The following is a 16,724-nucleotide window of genomic DNA, read 5'->3' as shown; positions in this document are numbered from 1 at the left end:
TTCTATGAAATGAAATACAAATAAGGTTTACTATTAAACAATAATTAAGACAAAAATCAAATAGTTGTATCTTGCTGTCAGCTCTTCTAGGACAATGTGGTACCTAGGCCAAATCACTCTGTCCTTTGCTAAATAATAATATAATAATAGTTTAAATATGATTAAAATGAACAAGAGTAACCATGACAAATGGAATGGAAAATATAAACTTTAGAAATAGGGGTTAATAGATGCATTATAGAAAAAAAGGAACCAAAGGAAAGGTGGTACAAAGCCTGAGGTGAATGCAAGGAAGGGAGGAGACATTGTTGCCTGGAGCCACTCATTCTTTCCTGTCTTTCCTCAAACTGTCCAGCTCAGAGTGGGAGTGGGAGAGGTTGTCAAGGAAAAGGCAGAAGGATTATGCTGTTTTGTGCATGAGAATGATCATGTCAATATGACTTTTTTCTCACCCAATGCTGCTCTGTATAGTTTCAGTGACCTTGTGGCAGACCCCAGTGTAGTCCTTAAAAGCTCGAGACTCATCATTATCTGAGACTATACAATTAGGCTCTAGGCTGTAGTAGAACTTTGTTTCTCCCAAGCTAAATGAATGGATCTTTACTCCAGAGTGGTACTCCTTCCATTAGCATAGGGCACAACTCATGCATACTTTCTCATTTTGTGATTCCTGACCATGGCCAGCCTCAGCTCCCTCTCCTCCCTCCAGTCATTCTTCACAAAGGATTCATCTAAATTCTATGGACTTTAGGTCTTTTTTAGGTTTTTTTTTAGGTTTTAGGGCAGCACATAGACAGTTGGTGATCACTCTCCCTTAATATGTGACCAGTCCAACTTCTTCTAATGGTATGGTTCCTTGATGGTCACTCTACTTCCTATGATTATTTGGTCATAACTGAATATATGCTACAGTAGGCTACTAAGTCCACCACATGCTTCTCCATTCCATGAGGTCTTCTGCAACCATAGAGAGAAGAGTGAACACTTGTGTTTTAAGATGGGTTTTTGGGCTAGAGAATAGTTTGGAATTATTAAAAGTACTAACTGATATCCCAAATGCTCTCTTCTTTCTATTCAATTCTGGGTCTAACTTGACTGTCCATGTTCTAGATATATGTATTAATATGCTAACTCAATGGAATGATCATTCAACTGCATATCACAGACTGGAAAATAGATACTTCATATATTTTTAGTGCTCTGTGTAATTTATATCTATTAACCTTGTATTTATAGTCTGTATCTTTATGTTTACTTTTTTTTGTCTCCCCTATGAGAATATAAACTAATTGGTATTAGGGTCTGTTTTATTCTTTGAACTTGTATCACTAACATCTAGCATAGTGTCTGGCCCACATTAAGTGCTTAATAAATACAAGTATCTCTTCCATATTGTAGGGGTTTAGGTGTATGGCACCTCCTCGACCTAAAATCCTCATAAAATTTTTTGGCCTTACCTTCATACCAGAGAAGAAGTATGAATTTTTTCTTTTTCTTTAATGGGGTGTCTATAGTACCTTATATGCATTTATGAGTTACTTTCAACGTTTAAGATAGCTACATTTCTAGCTTTTGAGTATTGTTTGCTGACTGTCAAATTCTTTTGCAAATTTTAAGTTTTTACTTATTTTGACTTTATTTATTTTGACTTTATTTGAGGTATGCCATTAGGCATACTCTAAGTCAAATCAAAACAGTAGGCTTTTGTATTCTCTACACCTTAAAGTCAACTATGTGACCGTAAAGATGTAGTCTGCTATAGGAAAATGTTTGTAAAACATTACCTATTACTTCCTCATATTTTTCACCAAGGATGCTTGCAATATATGTTTATTCTCAGAAATAATATATAGTTATGCTTATATTTATGGTGTAAATATCTGCAAGTTGTAAGACATACTGGGAGTGTCCATCGACCCTGACATTTGTTACCCACAGCTCTCACAATAAAGTCAGTTTGCTCACAATAAAGATGATTTTGTGCAAGAAAAAAGAAAAAGAAAAAATTTATAAAGATGAGAAAGTAGAAAAATGTCTCAGCAACTAATGCTGACCTCTCAATCATTTTTTGGGGGACAAAAGTAGTATTTTCCCATTATTTTTATATCTCTTCCTCTCTAAGATATTCATAGAATGATCTGTCTGAAGCTTTTGAGATTGCCAACCACAGTCCAGTTTCTCACTACATTTCTGATCTGGTCTAGCTGGTCTTCCTGACCTAGTCTGCTTCAAGGCCCCTTCAGCTTCTTCCTAAGTCACAATGGAAAAAGAAGTGTTAGGGCCTAATGACGTGATGGTTCCTCTGTCACTGGTGAAAATTGATCTTCATAGAAATGTGGGAAAATGTGTGCCAGTTTCTGTTGTCTTCCTATTAGTTTCATTTCTGAATATTCTTAGAATGCAACGTAACTGCTCTTGCTCCTGAGATACCTCCCCATTTAGGATGCAAAGGGGCAGACAGTGAAAGGGAAATAAAAGTTCATGAAGGGACTGAAATGCACAAGAAGGTGTCCAAGAGAAACTAGCCATGATCTATGTTTGTCTCTGATTTGCCTACCCCTATAAAGAGTGGAGAGAGTAGAAAAGCTTGTTGGGTCCCCCAAGCCCTTTCACAAGCTCCAAGGACTCAACTGCTTTCTAAAAGTTTTTTTTTTTTCCCAAAGACACGATCCCTTTCACAAGAATGGGCTAACAAAAATTAGATCTTTTTATGTCCCAAATGGCAATCACAGAGGATCAGTTTGCTGTTTCTAATTAAATATGTATATATCTGTGTCCCTGTGTCCACAAAAACACAAACATGCAATCTCACCTATACAACGTCCAGTCCACAGGCAGTGCTGATCATACCGAGCCACACAGGAGTTACATATATGACAGTGGAAGGATCTTAATGGTTTCTTCACCTAATGAGAGGGCAAGAGACCTCTTTGAAAAACTGACACATTGCACATAAACTGAACAACAGCTATTGCTTCAATTTATAGTAGAAAAAGCACTAGATGAAGACTCTGAAGATTTGGTAAATATTTCTGGCTCTGCCACTGGCTTTTGATTGACCTTGAACAAGTCCCTTCTCCTCTATAGAGTTCAATTTCCTTATCTGAGAATGAGGGGATTAGACCAAATGATCCCTTTGTTGTCTTCCAGTTCTAATATTTTATGATTCTGAGTGATTTGAAAGGGAGTGGTATACTTTTCAAATTATAGACTGAATGTTCATCTCAATTATCATTTAATGAAGGGTACAGTGCTCCAGATACTATAACAAATCAATCAATCAATAAATCACTTCAATTTAGCTTTAGAATGTCACCTAGAATTTGTTTGGAGTAGCAGGTTTATTATCATGATTCTTTTTTAATAGGTTATATATTAAGGTCAGTTTTTATTTCTTGAGCAAGCAAGAGTGGATAGCAGAATAGATGCTGGGTGGTGGTGGGGTGGGGGGAAGCTTACCTCGGACAAACAAAAGTCACTGATAATTTTTCAAAGTGCATAATTGAGAGTTCATAGGATTTAAAGCTGGAAGGGACCTCAAAGACCAACTAAATCAAACTCATTTATTTTGAAGATGAGGAAATTGAGGCCCAGAAATGTCAAAATAACCAGTCACTCAACTATTAAAACAGCAGACTTTAAGACTCAAACACAGGCCACCTTTGGATTTCAAGTCCAGTGTTCTTCCTATGACAGGCAAACTGTACGTACATGATGCAATGTTTATAAAACTCCCATGGCAGATGATCTTTTTTGACATTACTTAAAAATTCAATCTTGGTAAAGATAATGAAACACAGGAATAGCACAAAATGCTCCAAATGGAAAACAATAGATGAACCCTTAGGCAATATCATCTCAGTAGTATGCTTTTATTGTGAAAAAAAAATACACAGAAGAGGTTCACTTACAAGACATGTTGTGCAAAATGTTCTGAAATCCAGGGAACCAGCTTCTGCAAGGGTAATGATATTCTGAAAGACATCAAGAATGGCATTCATACCTAATATGCATGGCTTAAGGACCACACTGCAGAGACCAGGGTAGACAGAAAACAATTTGGAAGAGTTGCTACCAAATCAATACCCATTGGAAATTTTGTAATTTATTTTTGTAATTCAGATTATATTTTCAATTGTAGATAGATATACATATAGATTGATACATATAGATTGGCAATACCAATTATAACTGTGTCAATTTGCTGCCTCTTCTGATCTACTGAACAAAGTCAGTCTTTAAAAGAGAAGGTGGCTCCATTAATCATATTTGTGTTTGATTTTAAGGAAGCAAAACAGACTTTCTAGCAAAGATCAAAGGTGCTTTCACCAACTTGCTAAAAGGGTATTTTTAGCAAGACCATCAAAAGAGCACTTTGCTGGTAACCTCATATTTCTTACTCTTTCACAGACAAAGAGAGAGAGATCCTACTGGTAACTATGTGCATTTATTCCAGTCACAGTCCTGCCTAAGTAGAGATGAAGAGATTATAGGAAAGGCCTTTAAAGCATTCAGAAATCATTGATCATAGATTTTGAGCTGGAAGGGAACTTACTAAGGCCAACTCCCTCCTTTTACAATTGAGTAAACTGGGGCCCAGAGAGATTAAGTAACTTGTATAGGGTCCCATGGTCAGTAAGTGTCTGAGGCAGGATTCAAACTCAGGTCTCCTTAACTCTCAGTGCCACACTGTGTTAATTATGCTACCTAGCTGCCTCAGTTAAGGGACTAGCTGTTTCCTAGTAGAACTGGATGTATATCTGATCACAAACAGATGAAAATGAAACTAGAAAACAAAAACCCAAAGATATAAAGATTAATGGGAAACTAGGGTACAATTGTCTACCAAAAGTTTGGCAACTGACAATAAAGGACACAAAATGAAACCAAGTGGAGAAATTCCACAGCTATATTTCAAACCAAAGTAGAAATCAATGGAGTACTAAGAGTTTACCGTTTTCCTTTCTTCTTCTGAAGTCTTGGAGTAACCAGGATCAGTGACCCAGGTTTTGTAAAGAAAGTAAAGGAGGCCAATCACACTGAGAAAGAAAGAAATCTGAAGAGTGGTGCCTGTTAAATGTAAAAGCCAGGTCAAGGAAGATAGGAGTCAATATTCTAGCCAGCCAGATGAAGGTGATGGGGGTAAACTTGTGCCTTATCATCCTCCCCATTTCTCCTTTGGATTGCATGGTCCTCCCTCCAGGGTATCTATTCCCATCATCTCCTCATTCAGAATCAATAGCTGAACAGTTAGTAGTTAGTTCACTCTTTACCTCCACAAGTTTTACACAAAGTATAGCTAATAATAGCTTAAGGTGTTACTTCACCTAGAAAATATTTGCATTTTATTATGGTCTCTCCAAGAGACTATAAAGCCACCAAAGAAATGAATTTCTAATTTGGACACCACAGGGGAAGAAGTAACAGAGGGAGGAACAGGAAGAGAAATCTACTTTTATTGATAATTACACTGAAAACTATTTAAAAGCACTTTCCCTAATTAGTCTTTTAAAGAAGTACATTCTTTGCAAAAAGTGTATGCTAGGTAAGCATAAAAAATACTTATAGAAGGTAATGGTACAATTCATATGTACTAATCCTTGTAAATAGTATTACAATGTAGAGCTGAACGGCTGGGTATACATAGGCGTATTGAGGAGAATGAATTACTGTTCCACGTGTAAAGGAAGGATAACAGCTAACAAGGTCTTGCTACATTCTCGATGCCAAGAGAAAAAAGAGGAAGGTCCTCTACTAGTCTAGTAGAAAGACCAACTAGGGAGCACCGAGGGCCAAATAAGGAGTGGAGAGGGTATAATTGATGTTAGGGGTAGGATACACATTGGTTAGGTCATAGCTCCACTTAATCAGTAAAGTGATAGTATTAGCATTATGAAATGGCATTATGGTGAGCTTATTTGGAAGGGAAAAATTATAAACAGCCATTTTTTCTAAGTAGTTAAAAATGCATCAATTATTTAAGAGTCTGCCTAGATCAGATGGCTTAATATAGAACTTATTTTTAATTCGATATGTCTCTCTTTTGAAATGGCGTTTAAATATATAAACAAAACAACAAAGGCAAAAATTGCTTTGTCATTAGGACAAAATGATAACAGTGATTATAGCAGTAATTCTGACCTGATCCTGTCTCCAAAGAAGGGTTGGTCTCCTCACACATAGCGACTCACATTCTAGAGGCTGTTTCTGTTAGGGTTCTCACATAGCAAAGAAAATGTCATTCTGGGGGAGGGGGATAGGAGTACAAAATGGGTTAGGAAACACACCCAAACAGAGTTCACATGCCACAATTGTGGTTGATCCCAGTAAGCATGGGAAACAACACCCTTCATTGCGGCTTGTCTATAGTTCTGTCTTTAAAGATTATACGTGTAGGACTCTCTGGTTCATTTTTGTACTGTCATTACTTATTTGTAATGATTAACAACCAGCACACACCCATCAGGTGCCCCTCTAATGCCCTCTGAGTAATATTTGTTTTATTTATTCAGAGAGTGTATAGTTCATAACTCAGTCATACAATCACAAAAGTATGGTATGGTATTAATACAATGGATTGTTTCAAGGAGAATTCTGGAGTCATTAAAAGATTTTCTCAGATTCTTAAAGGCAATCCAGTCTCATCTCCACTCCCTGTTTTAATCCTGGGGTTAAGTGTTGTACTGACAGAATGTAACAATGCAAATAGAGTCTCAAGAAAACATAATACAAAAACTGGGGAAATACTTTTGGGTAGGATCTATGGAGGCACAGAGCCAAGAAAGACATAGCATGAGAAGGCATGGATAAGTCATGAGTAGCATTAATGAAAGAAATGGGTACATTAATGAAATCACAGATCCACTACTTTCTAGAATTACTGCATCCTTTCAGCTCAATTAGATGGCACAGGCTAACAAGCATACTCCTAACTCAGGAATAGCCTTAGCCACATCATATTTGCAATGAGGATATCCCCAAACAAGGAACCTTGCCTTGACCTGTGGATAACTCTATCAGCAATCTCCCTCTATCAGAATAATTGTCCAAGGGACAACTAGATGGCTCAGTGGATAAAGATCCAGGCTTGAAGTCAGGAGGACATGGGTTCAAATCTGGCCTCAGATACTTCTACTTGTGACTCTGGGCAAGTCAAGTAACTCCAACTGCCTAGCCCTTGCTGCTCTTCTGCCTTGGAACTGATATTTAGTATTGATTCCAAGAGAGAAGGCATGGGTTTAAAAAAAGAACTGCTAATCTAGCACCTTGGTTCTTTCCATTCCCCCTGGAATTCTATCAAAATATAGGCCTTCAATGCAAAATCTGTAAAGAAAAGATGGGTTTGTGGCTTAAAGACTAGCTCATACTTAGAAAAGCTAGTGAGTCTACTCCCACTGTATGTTGTTGTTGTTCAGTCACTTCAGTCATATCTGACTCATCCTTGATCTCATTTTGGGTTTTCTTGGCAAAGATATTGGAGTAGTTTACTTCTTCTGTCTCCAGTCCATTTGACAGATGAGGAAACCAAGACCAACAGGGTTCAGTGACTTGCCCAAGGTCACAAAGCTAGGAAGTGTCTGAGATCAGATTTGAACTCATTAAGATGAGTCTTCCTGACTCCAGGCCCGGCATTCTACCCACTACCCCACCTAGCTACCTTGTTCCTGGCATGTAGATATGGAAATGAGGGCAGGTGAAGGCAGCAGCAAAGTCACTGTGGCCAAAATTATTGGTTGGAGCCATCATTTGGGGAGCACTTTATGTGCACCAGCCAACTAACCCCTCCCCACTGTTTGTGTAGGTCTTCATTCAACTCATGTATGACCTCTGTCAGGCCCCCCTGGGGTACAGAACCTTTATACTGTTACTGTAGAGAGGAGTGCATTGAAAGGAGAAACCAGATGAGATCTCAAGCTTCTTTGCTCTCCTTTAGTACAATGCAGTCACTGCTGGAATACATAAAGGTCAATTTAGGAACACTGGCCTGGAAGGCTCAGACACTTCAGTTTTCATAGATTAACTATAGGCAGGATCATGACAGAAAAGGTATTATTAGTAACAGCTTTTGACTTTCAAATACTTCTTTTGTACATAAGACCTAAACTATCTGGTTGAAATATGGGGGGAAAAAGACTATGCATAAACTGATTTGTTTTTCAAATTAAATCACATTCTCAGTAAAATAAGAGCATTCACTATTTAAAGGAACACTACAGTGAGTCATTGTGAAAAGCAAAGCATCACCTCTTAATCTTTTTTTTCCCTGTAAAACCAGACTTACATCGACATGACAAAACTTAAAATAAGCCACATCCACATGTGGCTTCCCTGAATTCTATTACTTAGAAAACTTTGAGATGACCCTGTGCAAATAAGACCAACTGAATTTACCTGACAGTTCACAAAAACCTAACAAAAGAATCACTGCAGGTAAACTAAAATAATATAGCATGGGAGAGGAGCCAAATGATGACAAAAACTTTGACTTATATCCTCTGTTACTGTCAAACTGCATCCTGCATCACTCTTCAAGGCCCAGATTAAAGCTAATTTCTTCCTAAAGCTAAGGTTTCTATACTGATCGCTTCCTTTTATGATCTCTTACTGCACTTATACATCATGCCACTCCATCTTTCATTTGTTTCCTAATGTTAATTTTGCATAGGTCAGTTCTCTATTTTATTGCTCAGATTATAAACTGCCCAAGGGCAAAAATGTTTTAGCCTTTTTTTTTTAAACCCTTGTACTTCGGTGTATTGTCTCATAGGTGGAAGATTGGTAAGGGTGGGCAATGGGGGTCAAGTGACTTGCCCAGGGTCACACAGCTGGGAAGTGGCTGAGGCCGGGTTTGAACCCAGGACCTCCTGTCTCTAAGCCTGACTCTCACTCCACTGAGCTACCCAGCTGCCCCCCATGTTTTAGCCTTTTTTGATACATGCCCTAGGTAGCATAATATTGACGTCACAGCACCCTGCATACATTTGGTGCTTAGAGAAAGCTTGTTCAGTTGAATTAGTTTAAAAGGATACTACCACAAAATGGTCTTCTAACAAGTGACTTTCTACAAAGAGTCTGCATGGGCATTAAAAATAACATCCAGTGGTTTCAGAAAAACTTGGGAAGACATGAACTGATAAAAAGTGAAATGAGCAGAAGCAGGAGAACCTCGTCCACAGTAACAGCAACAACTGCCCAATGATAACTGCAAAGGACTTAGCTACCTCAGCAATACAATGATTCGAGATAATTCTGATGGGCTAATGATGAAAATTGTTATCCATCTCCAGAGAAAAACTTATGGAGTCTGAATGTGGATCAAAGCCTACTTTGGTTTTTTACTTTCTTTTTTTTTTTTTTTTTGAGGGGGTAGGTCTATAATTTCTTTCACAACATGACTAATATGGAAATGTTTTGCATGACTGCATATGTATGATCTATATCAAATTGCTTGCTTTCTCAAGGAGGAGGGGGGGTAGAGGGAGAGAATTTGAAACTCAAAATGTTTTTACATGTAATTGGAAAAATACATAACAATTAAAAATAACCTCTACGTCAAGAATCCAAATTTGAAAACAAATATCGGGTATTTCTAATAGGAAAATGAGACTATGGAGTACAATGACCAAGAAGGAAACGTCCAAAGAGCATTTGCAGGTTGGTTTCATTGCTTTAAAAAAAAAAAAAATCACATTTATCTGAAGAAGAAATGCGCCACCTAGTGACTTACCCAGAACTTCTCATGAACAGCAAGCAGGTTTTATATTTAATTTTTAGGAACTGTGTCCTAAGGTGGATTCTGGGTAAAGGGAATGAGGTACTCCACCTTGTCAACTAGAATCCTCTACCAACTCTGTCTTCCAGTAGGTTCTCTCAGTTTTGCATTATATTCAGAATTAACAGGGTCTAAGTATCTTTGGTTTAAGTAGACCCAATCACAGTGTTTTGCTTCTGTTAAAAAAGAGGAAGCAGCCTAGGGACACACTGCATTGTCAGAAATTCTATGACCATAATTTGAAATAATAGAGGGTTATATTTCAGGACCCTAATTTATTCCCCCCTGGATTCCAGAAAGGTCCTCCCTTCCTTTTTGGCAATGGAGATGGCGATTCCTCAACGTCTTCAGAGCCTACATGACAATACACTCTCATTTCTCTTCCAGCTGCTACCTGCCACATGGCTGCTGTATATAGCTGCCTCTGAGATGCCTTTCCTCATCTTACATAAGGAGATCTTTCAAACTACAGAGGCAGCTAGATGTTACAGTGGATAGTGTTGTGTCTTGAATCAAGAAGATATGAATTTAAATTCAGACTCATACTTATTAGTTGTATGATCCTAGGCAAGTCACTTAACCTGTTTGCCTGCACAATGGGGATCACAGCACCAACCTATCTACCTACAACCTAAAGCTGTTGTGAAGAGCAAATGAGATAATAACTGTAAAGCTCTTAGCAAAGAATTTGGCACATAACAGGTACATAAATGCTTGTTCCTTTTTCCTTTTCCCACACCATAACTGACATCTGTGCTCAAGTACATCTGTCTGACCTCTCAGCTCCTCAAGAATTCTCTAAGAAGTGGGCAGCTGGGTGGTTCAGTGGATTGAGAGCCAGGCCTAGAGATGGGAGGTCCTAGGTTCAAATCCAGCCTCAGACACTTCCTAGCTGTGTGACCCTGGGCAAGTCACTTAACCCCCATTGCCTAGCCCTTACCAATCTTCTGCCTTGGAGCCAATGCACAGTATTGACTCCAAGACATAAGGTAAGGGTTAAAAAAAAAAAAAGAATTCTCTAAGAAAGCCCTGTTGTCTCCTTTATCTTAGCTGTTTTTGTCACTGACAAAAACAGCCAGGAGATGAGAATATCTCCCTAAATTTTCAGTGCCTACATTGATTTTGTTAACAAAGGTTTTGCTCCCAGAGGGTCTGTTCACTGAGGAATCCATGCGCTACAAAATCCCTGGCTAAGTTAAGTGATTAAGCATTAAAGAGATCAAACCTATTTATGTGCAACAGTTTAAAATGTAACATCTCATGCTACTTCTTCTAAATAATAATAAAACCTGGGTACCTTCTGTTTTCTTAGCATTCTACAAGTTTTCTTTCAGAGGGTAAAACCAATTTTTCTTAAGTGAAACTCCTTCAATTAGAATCTTTATAGCAGGGATCTTTAACCTTTTTAGTGTTATGGGCCTCTTTGACAACCTGGTGATATCTCTAGACCCTTTTAATAAAATAAAATACCTAGGATTACAAAAGAAGCCTATTCTTCTTTTCTTTTTCTTTTTTTTCTTTTTTTAACAATACCTGGATAAGGACTCCTGCTTTAAAGGGACATGAATTTCAGCTTCCTTCTCTAAATTTCATCTGATATTCAATTCAGAATAAGGATACTTCTTTCTGAGGACAGAGAAATTAACCTGGCATTGAAGGAAAATGAGAAATATAAAAATTCACATGAAGGATATCAGGCAAAAATAAGATGAACCAGGTCAGGGACATCCAAAAAATGGAGCTCAGCAAAATCATGGTTGGTAAATACTTGAGGCTCTCGTGCCCCACCAGGAACCTGGGAGGAAAAAAAGGAAAATATATATTTAGAAAGCATGATCAAACAACCAACAAGTATTTATTAAATGACCTCTATATGCCAGACAGTGTTCTAGGTGGTGAGGATACAAAGACAAGATGGTTATGGAATTTTCACTATTTAGTAACATTTCTGCCCCTACCCCATTGCCACAAAGGAGTATTTTTTCATTCTTAGAGAAAACATTTTTTTAGTCCATAAACTAAAAATTACACATTTTCACCAAGTCATCTAGACTTGTTTTAAAGAATTGTGAAGCCAAGACATCTGGGATTTTAAAGGTATTATCATATATTCCAAAAAAGCTGTCAAAGTACCTAACAAATGGCTGATCTTCCTATTTTGCTGACAAAACAACAAATCATTCAGTCTTGTTCACTATTCCAAGTCCACTGACTTACATAAGTCAAATCATCTCTTTGTTTAGTTTCTTTATCAGTAAAATAAAGGAAACTGGCTTTGATGATCTCCAGGATCGCTTCCAATTCCGACTGTTTGCATATCTAAATGTCCAACTGCTTTCAAATATTTTATGTACAATGCCAAATTTTTACAAAATTTTTCTAGCATATAAAGTCCATAGCATATGTACTATGTAGAAATAGTATTTTTCTTTAAATATGAAAATATAATATTGTGATTTTGTTAGTATTTATCTTACTTCCCCTAGCCCACAAAGAATAGACAATTAGCATTTCTATGTTGCAGTCACTTCCATAGATAGTGATGAAGGAAGTATAGTCAAAGTTTCCCAAGTGATATGAAGATTTTCACTTTCAAAGAATGAACCCCATAAGTAATACATTCATTTCTGTTAAGTAGGTCAGTCAAAGGACATCGCTACATCAGGGCCAATGTACAGTGTGTCTGACTGTGGCTGATGGGACTAATACAAGCTCAGAAGGTTCTACCACAGGGTGGGCATGAATAGCCCTTATGAGGCATTAGTCAGACACAAGTTGAAAGAAAAAGTCTTAAGTCTTTCCTACACAGCCTTTTGACTCTGTTAAAACAACAAGGCAGCCATGAAGGTGACAAAGGAGAATGCCTCACTATCCTTTCTCTTGAATAACGAGATGGACGGCTTACTGCCTAGAGAAGGAGCACACTCCAGGCAAGTCCATCTTGCCAGTCTTGCTTCCCCACTGACAAATACAACACGAAGGTCACCCATCCCACTGGGCCTCAGGATTTAATTAAGTTGATTATTAATATTCACATTTCTAGGAAAAGGCATAAACCCAGGCAAGCAACAGAGCCACAACTACTGATTCTGGGACCTGCGGCAAGCAAGCAAGCAACATGCAAGCAACACACACACACACACACACACACACACACACACACACACACACACAAAGTGCTTGAGGCAAGTAGCATGAAAGGCACTCTCAAATAACCCCTTAAACTCAGGATGCAGAATAATACTTTTATTTTTTAACATGGCCAATGCAGGAATTTGTTTTGCTTGACTATACATTTAATAATGAGTTTTGTTTCTTTTGCTTTCTCAATGACAAGAAAGAAAAAGGGGCCAGCCAGAAAGGAGAAAATGTGGATATGAAGATAAAATTGTATTTAAAATAAAAATAAAGTAAATAATTCATTAAGATTAGTTCCGTTGAAGGGAAGGGAAAAGAAATCTAGAAGAAAGTAAGTCCTTTGGACACAAGGCCACCAAGTAGGGGAAAGGAGGAAGACTCCAGGACAGTACTGGAGAAGGAATTACTGAAGGAAGGAGCAGAGTGAGGAGGGAAACAGCTCAAGGGGAGAGTGTCACTGGGGAAGGAAAACAGGCAATCTTGTTAACTAGGTATATAATTAGTCGTTTCTATCTGCTGCAGTACAAATGTTGTCAAGGTTCTCTGACAATCAACACTCTGGAACAAAGGTGTTAATGCCCCACCCTGGCTCTGTTGGTTTGTATCCAAACTAAGCAAGGAATAATAGCCATTATGATAGTCAAATCAGGGGGAAAAAAGTATACACACCTTGGAAATAAAGATGTAACAAAAAATATAGCAACAAGAAGGCTTCCCTTTAAAAGCCAAGAATCTGTTCCGAGGTCCATTATGTATCCTATTGCCCACATGGTAATCGTGGAAAGCACCAACAGCAGGAAAAGCTATTAAAATATATAATTAAAAGTCTGTAGGTAAAACACATTCCAATTGTTGTACAAACTTCTTATAGGATTCATGCCAATAATAATTACTTTAACAATAGCAGTGATACATGAAACTTCCTTTAGATTGATGGCTAAGTCATAAACTCTATGTTAAATCCTGTTGAGTTTTGTATTTAAATGTTGCTAATTTTTTTTTCCTGAAAGAAATAAAAGTTGTTTTAGAAAAACACTTCATGCATAAGTTGGTTTTGTAGAACTATAAACTTTTTCAAATAATAAAACAGAGAGAAACATACAAGAGTGATGGTTGCTAATAAGAACACTGAGTGTAGACTTCAATTAACTCCAGACCTAGCTGAGGAAGTCAAAAGTTAAGATGGAGGAAGCTGTTTCACGATTCTTCTCAAATATATAACTAAGCAATAAAACCTTTATTTGCAGGGGGGGAATAGTTACAGGGTGTGTCATGCTGTTTGCAAGACTAAATTTCATTTAAGGGTTTCACACAGAAATCTACCATAACTCTAATCTCTCTGCTTTTGTAGACATGAAGGGGGATCTCAAAGTTGGGAATTACTTCGGCACTGGTTATTAAAGACAGCAGTGGGAGGAATAATTGGAATCCAATCCAGTAGCATGTATTAAGTGCAAGAAAAAAAAAGGCCACATGTGCATTGAGGGCTAGGCAGGCAAGAGTTCAGGCTCTGGCTTTGACAGATATGAGCTACGTGATTGTAGGCAGGTCACTTCATCTCACAGTGCCCTGGGCAATTGTCCAATACAGAAGTTACAGACGAGCTACTGTCCACAGTACTGCAAGGAGTTCCTTACTTTTGTGAAATCACAGATCCAGAAAAACAAGAAAGGCACAAGATATTATGTTTGATCTTGGAGATACAAAACAAAATGAAAATAGTTCCTGACTTCAAGGAACTTCATTCTCCTAAGGGCATATGACTTGTAAACCAAAAACATATATGTAGTAATTTGAAGAAAGGGAAAAAAGATCACTAAATAAGAAAATAATAATTAAAAAAGACCATATAGATATGGCATCTGAGCAGAGCTTGGCTCTCAATCCACTGAGCCACCCAGCTGCCCCCTGGAAGGACTTCTGATTATTAAAGAGAATGAGTTACAATGGGACTTTTTAAACCCAAGGCTTGTTTATAAAGTTATAGTTGGGAAAATTTCCCAATGGTTAAGGATAAGTATGATACCATTTATTTAAGCATTGTTTTCTTTAAAACTTGCTCTGCAGAGCAATCTTCTTTTTAAAAATATGTAGTAATGTAGGTATGCTCAGATATTTTCATATGAAACTATGATATTTTTAAAGGGTTATCTACAAAAGCATGCTTTAAAAAAGCCTTTCTCCATTAGTAACATCTACATCTAAGTTTGACTGTTCAAACCAAGCAGTGCTACCATTTGTTCATCTGGCAGGTGTATATTCATTCCAACTGAAGACAAAAGAGGAACAATGACTTCCAAGTAATGAACTTACAAACCTAAAAATAAAGCGAACCTAACACTTCACCTAAGTGTAATTTTCTGTATACACACTGACGAGGAAGACAAGTAGACATACATAAACACATCTAAAACTCCTAAATATTTTGTCCCACCTTAATCTCAGCCACAATAACTCTCTCTAAATTTCCAAGTCTAAATGTTTTGTTTGGCTCCAACCTTAGATTTCATGGTATAAAGCTCTCCTCAAGAGGAAAACTCCCTCTTTTAAAGGAGACCATTTTAGAGAGACCTGTTTAAGAGTATTAGAGAGCAGCTTGGGCACTGACTGACAGGTAAAGTAATTGCACTAGTGTCTTATAGCTGGTATATGTCAGAGGCTGAATTTAACTCTGGAACCTCCTGTCTTGCAGGCTAGCTCCACTCACTATTCTTTTCTTTCAGCTGTAACACATATTATAACACAGACTGAGCTATGTTTGAAAAGAATGGTTCATTTCAGACACTTAAAGTTCACAGTCAGTGTAGTATGTGGGAAAAACAGTCGAATATGGGTTTCCAAGCTCTAATTCTAAATCCACTGTTCACACAGTAAAAGCCTAAGAGGAAGCATATCACTTCTTCCTTTATCTCAGTTTACTTAAATATAACATAACCATAATATCTATAATGGCTTAATGCAGAAGAATGCCATGTCTACTAATTGTGAACCACTTAGCGTAAAGTGCCAATTACTATTATTATCTGGAAACTAGACAACTTCATTTAGATGAAATCTCTCACTTGAAAATATTAACTTAGAAGAGGCATTGGAATAATCTGCTTTACCTTTTTTAAAAAGAAAGCATAATTTGAATTTGACGGCTCTAATTTAGATTTTGTCAACTCTTCAGGATAATTTGGAAATGGTAGCTTTTAAATCAATGAGTCAAATTTCATCTTTTTTCCAGCAGCTCAGCAATTCATTTTAGAATTTGTAAGAACACAAAAAAGACAGATTTGCCAAGTGTTGCATGAATGGCAGGTAATCTTTGCATTTTTTATATCAATTGCTAGTCCTCAGTAATTTTCCCAGGAAAACAGTAAACACCTAATAATTACCAAGAAAAATATGACCTGACACTATTTCTCCTTGGATTTTCCCCTTAATAACCTTAAATTTCAATCACTATGTTCAATGAATGAGTTCTGAAATACCTCACATTTCTGTAGCCACCTGCAAAGTCTTAAATTTTTGTTTGATCTTATTTTAGCTTCTGCTGTTAGCATGTGGATAATTAACCGATGTCTGTTTTTCTGAGCTAAATCAAGTGGTGTTTCTCCCTTAAAAAAAAAGAGAGAGAAAATAGGAAAATTAGTTATATTTTTAAACCTCATGCATTTGTGCATTTATTTCTAAGAATCATGGCAGTTATAAACTTTTTTTCCCAAAAGGAGTTATTGTGTAACATTTGTACATCATTCTCATTTATTCTGTGATAACTGGAGACAAAAGTCTCTCTCTCTCTCTCTCTCTCTCTCTCTCTCTCTCTCTC

At 37.3% G+C, this 16,724-nt stretch overlaps 1 protein-coding gene across 1 annotated transcript in view; it reads right to left on the bottom strand.

The window, feature by feature from the left end:
• The window catches only part of ZDHHC13 (zinc finger DHHC-type palmitoyltransferase 13), a 108,004-nt gene that overhangs the window by 11,454 nt on the left and 79,826 nt on the right, over positions 1 to 16,724 (bottom strand). Inside the window, exons 9-14 of the mRNA XM_044681834.1 lie at positions 16,387 to 16,512; positions 13,580 to 13,713; positions 11,467 to 11,567; positions 4,955 to 5,079; positions 3,912 to 3,974; positions 2,813 to 2,906 (exon numbers count right to left, since the gene is read on the bottom strand). Coding sequence (XP_044537769.1) covers positions 2,813 to 2,906; positions 3,912 to 3,974; positions 4,955 to 5,079; positions 11,467 to 11,567; positions 13,580 to 13,713; positions 16,387 to 16,512 — 643 coding nt within the window. The remainder of the gene's footprint in view (positions 1 to 2,812; positions 2,907 to 3,911; positions 3,975 to 4,954; positions 5,080 to 11,466; positions 11,568 to 13,579; positions 13,714 to 16,386; positions 16,513 to 16,724) is intronic.

Source organism: Gracilinanus agilis, chromosome 6, assembly GCF_016433145.1.
Source record: "Gracilinanus agilis isolate LMUSP501 chromosome 6, AgileGrace, whole genome shotgun sequence".
In the NCBI taxonomy this organism is placed as follows: domain Eukaryota; kingdom Metazoa; phylum Chordata; class Mammalia; order Didelphimorphia; family Didelphidae; genus Gracilinanus; species Gracilinanus agilis.
The sequence above is the reverse complement of the archived record's forward strand: the minus strand, read 5'-3'. Positions and strand labels throughout refer to the sequence as shown.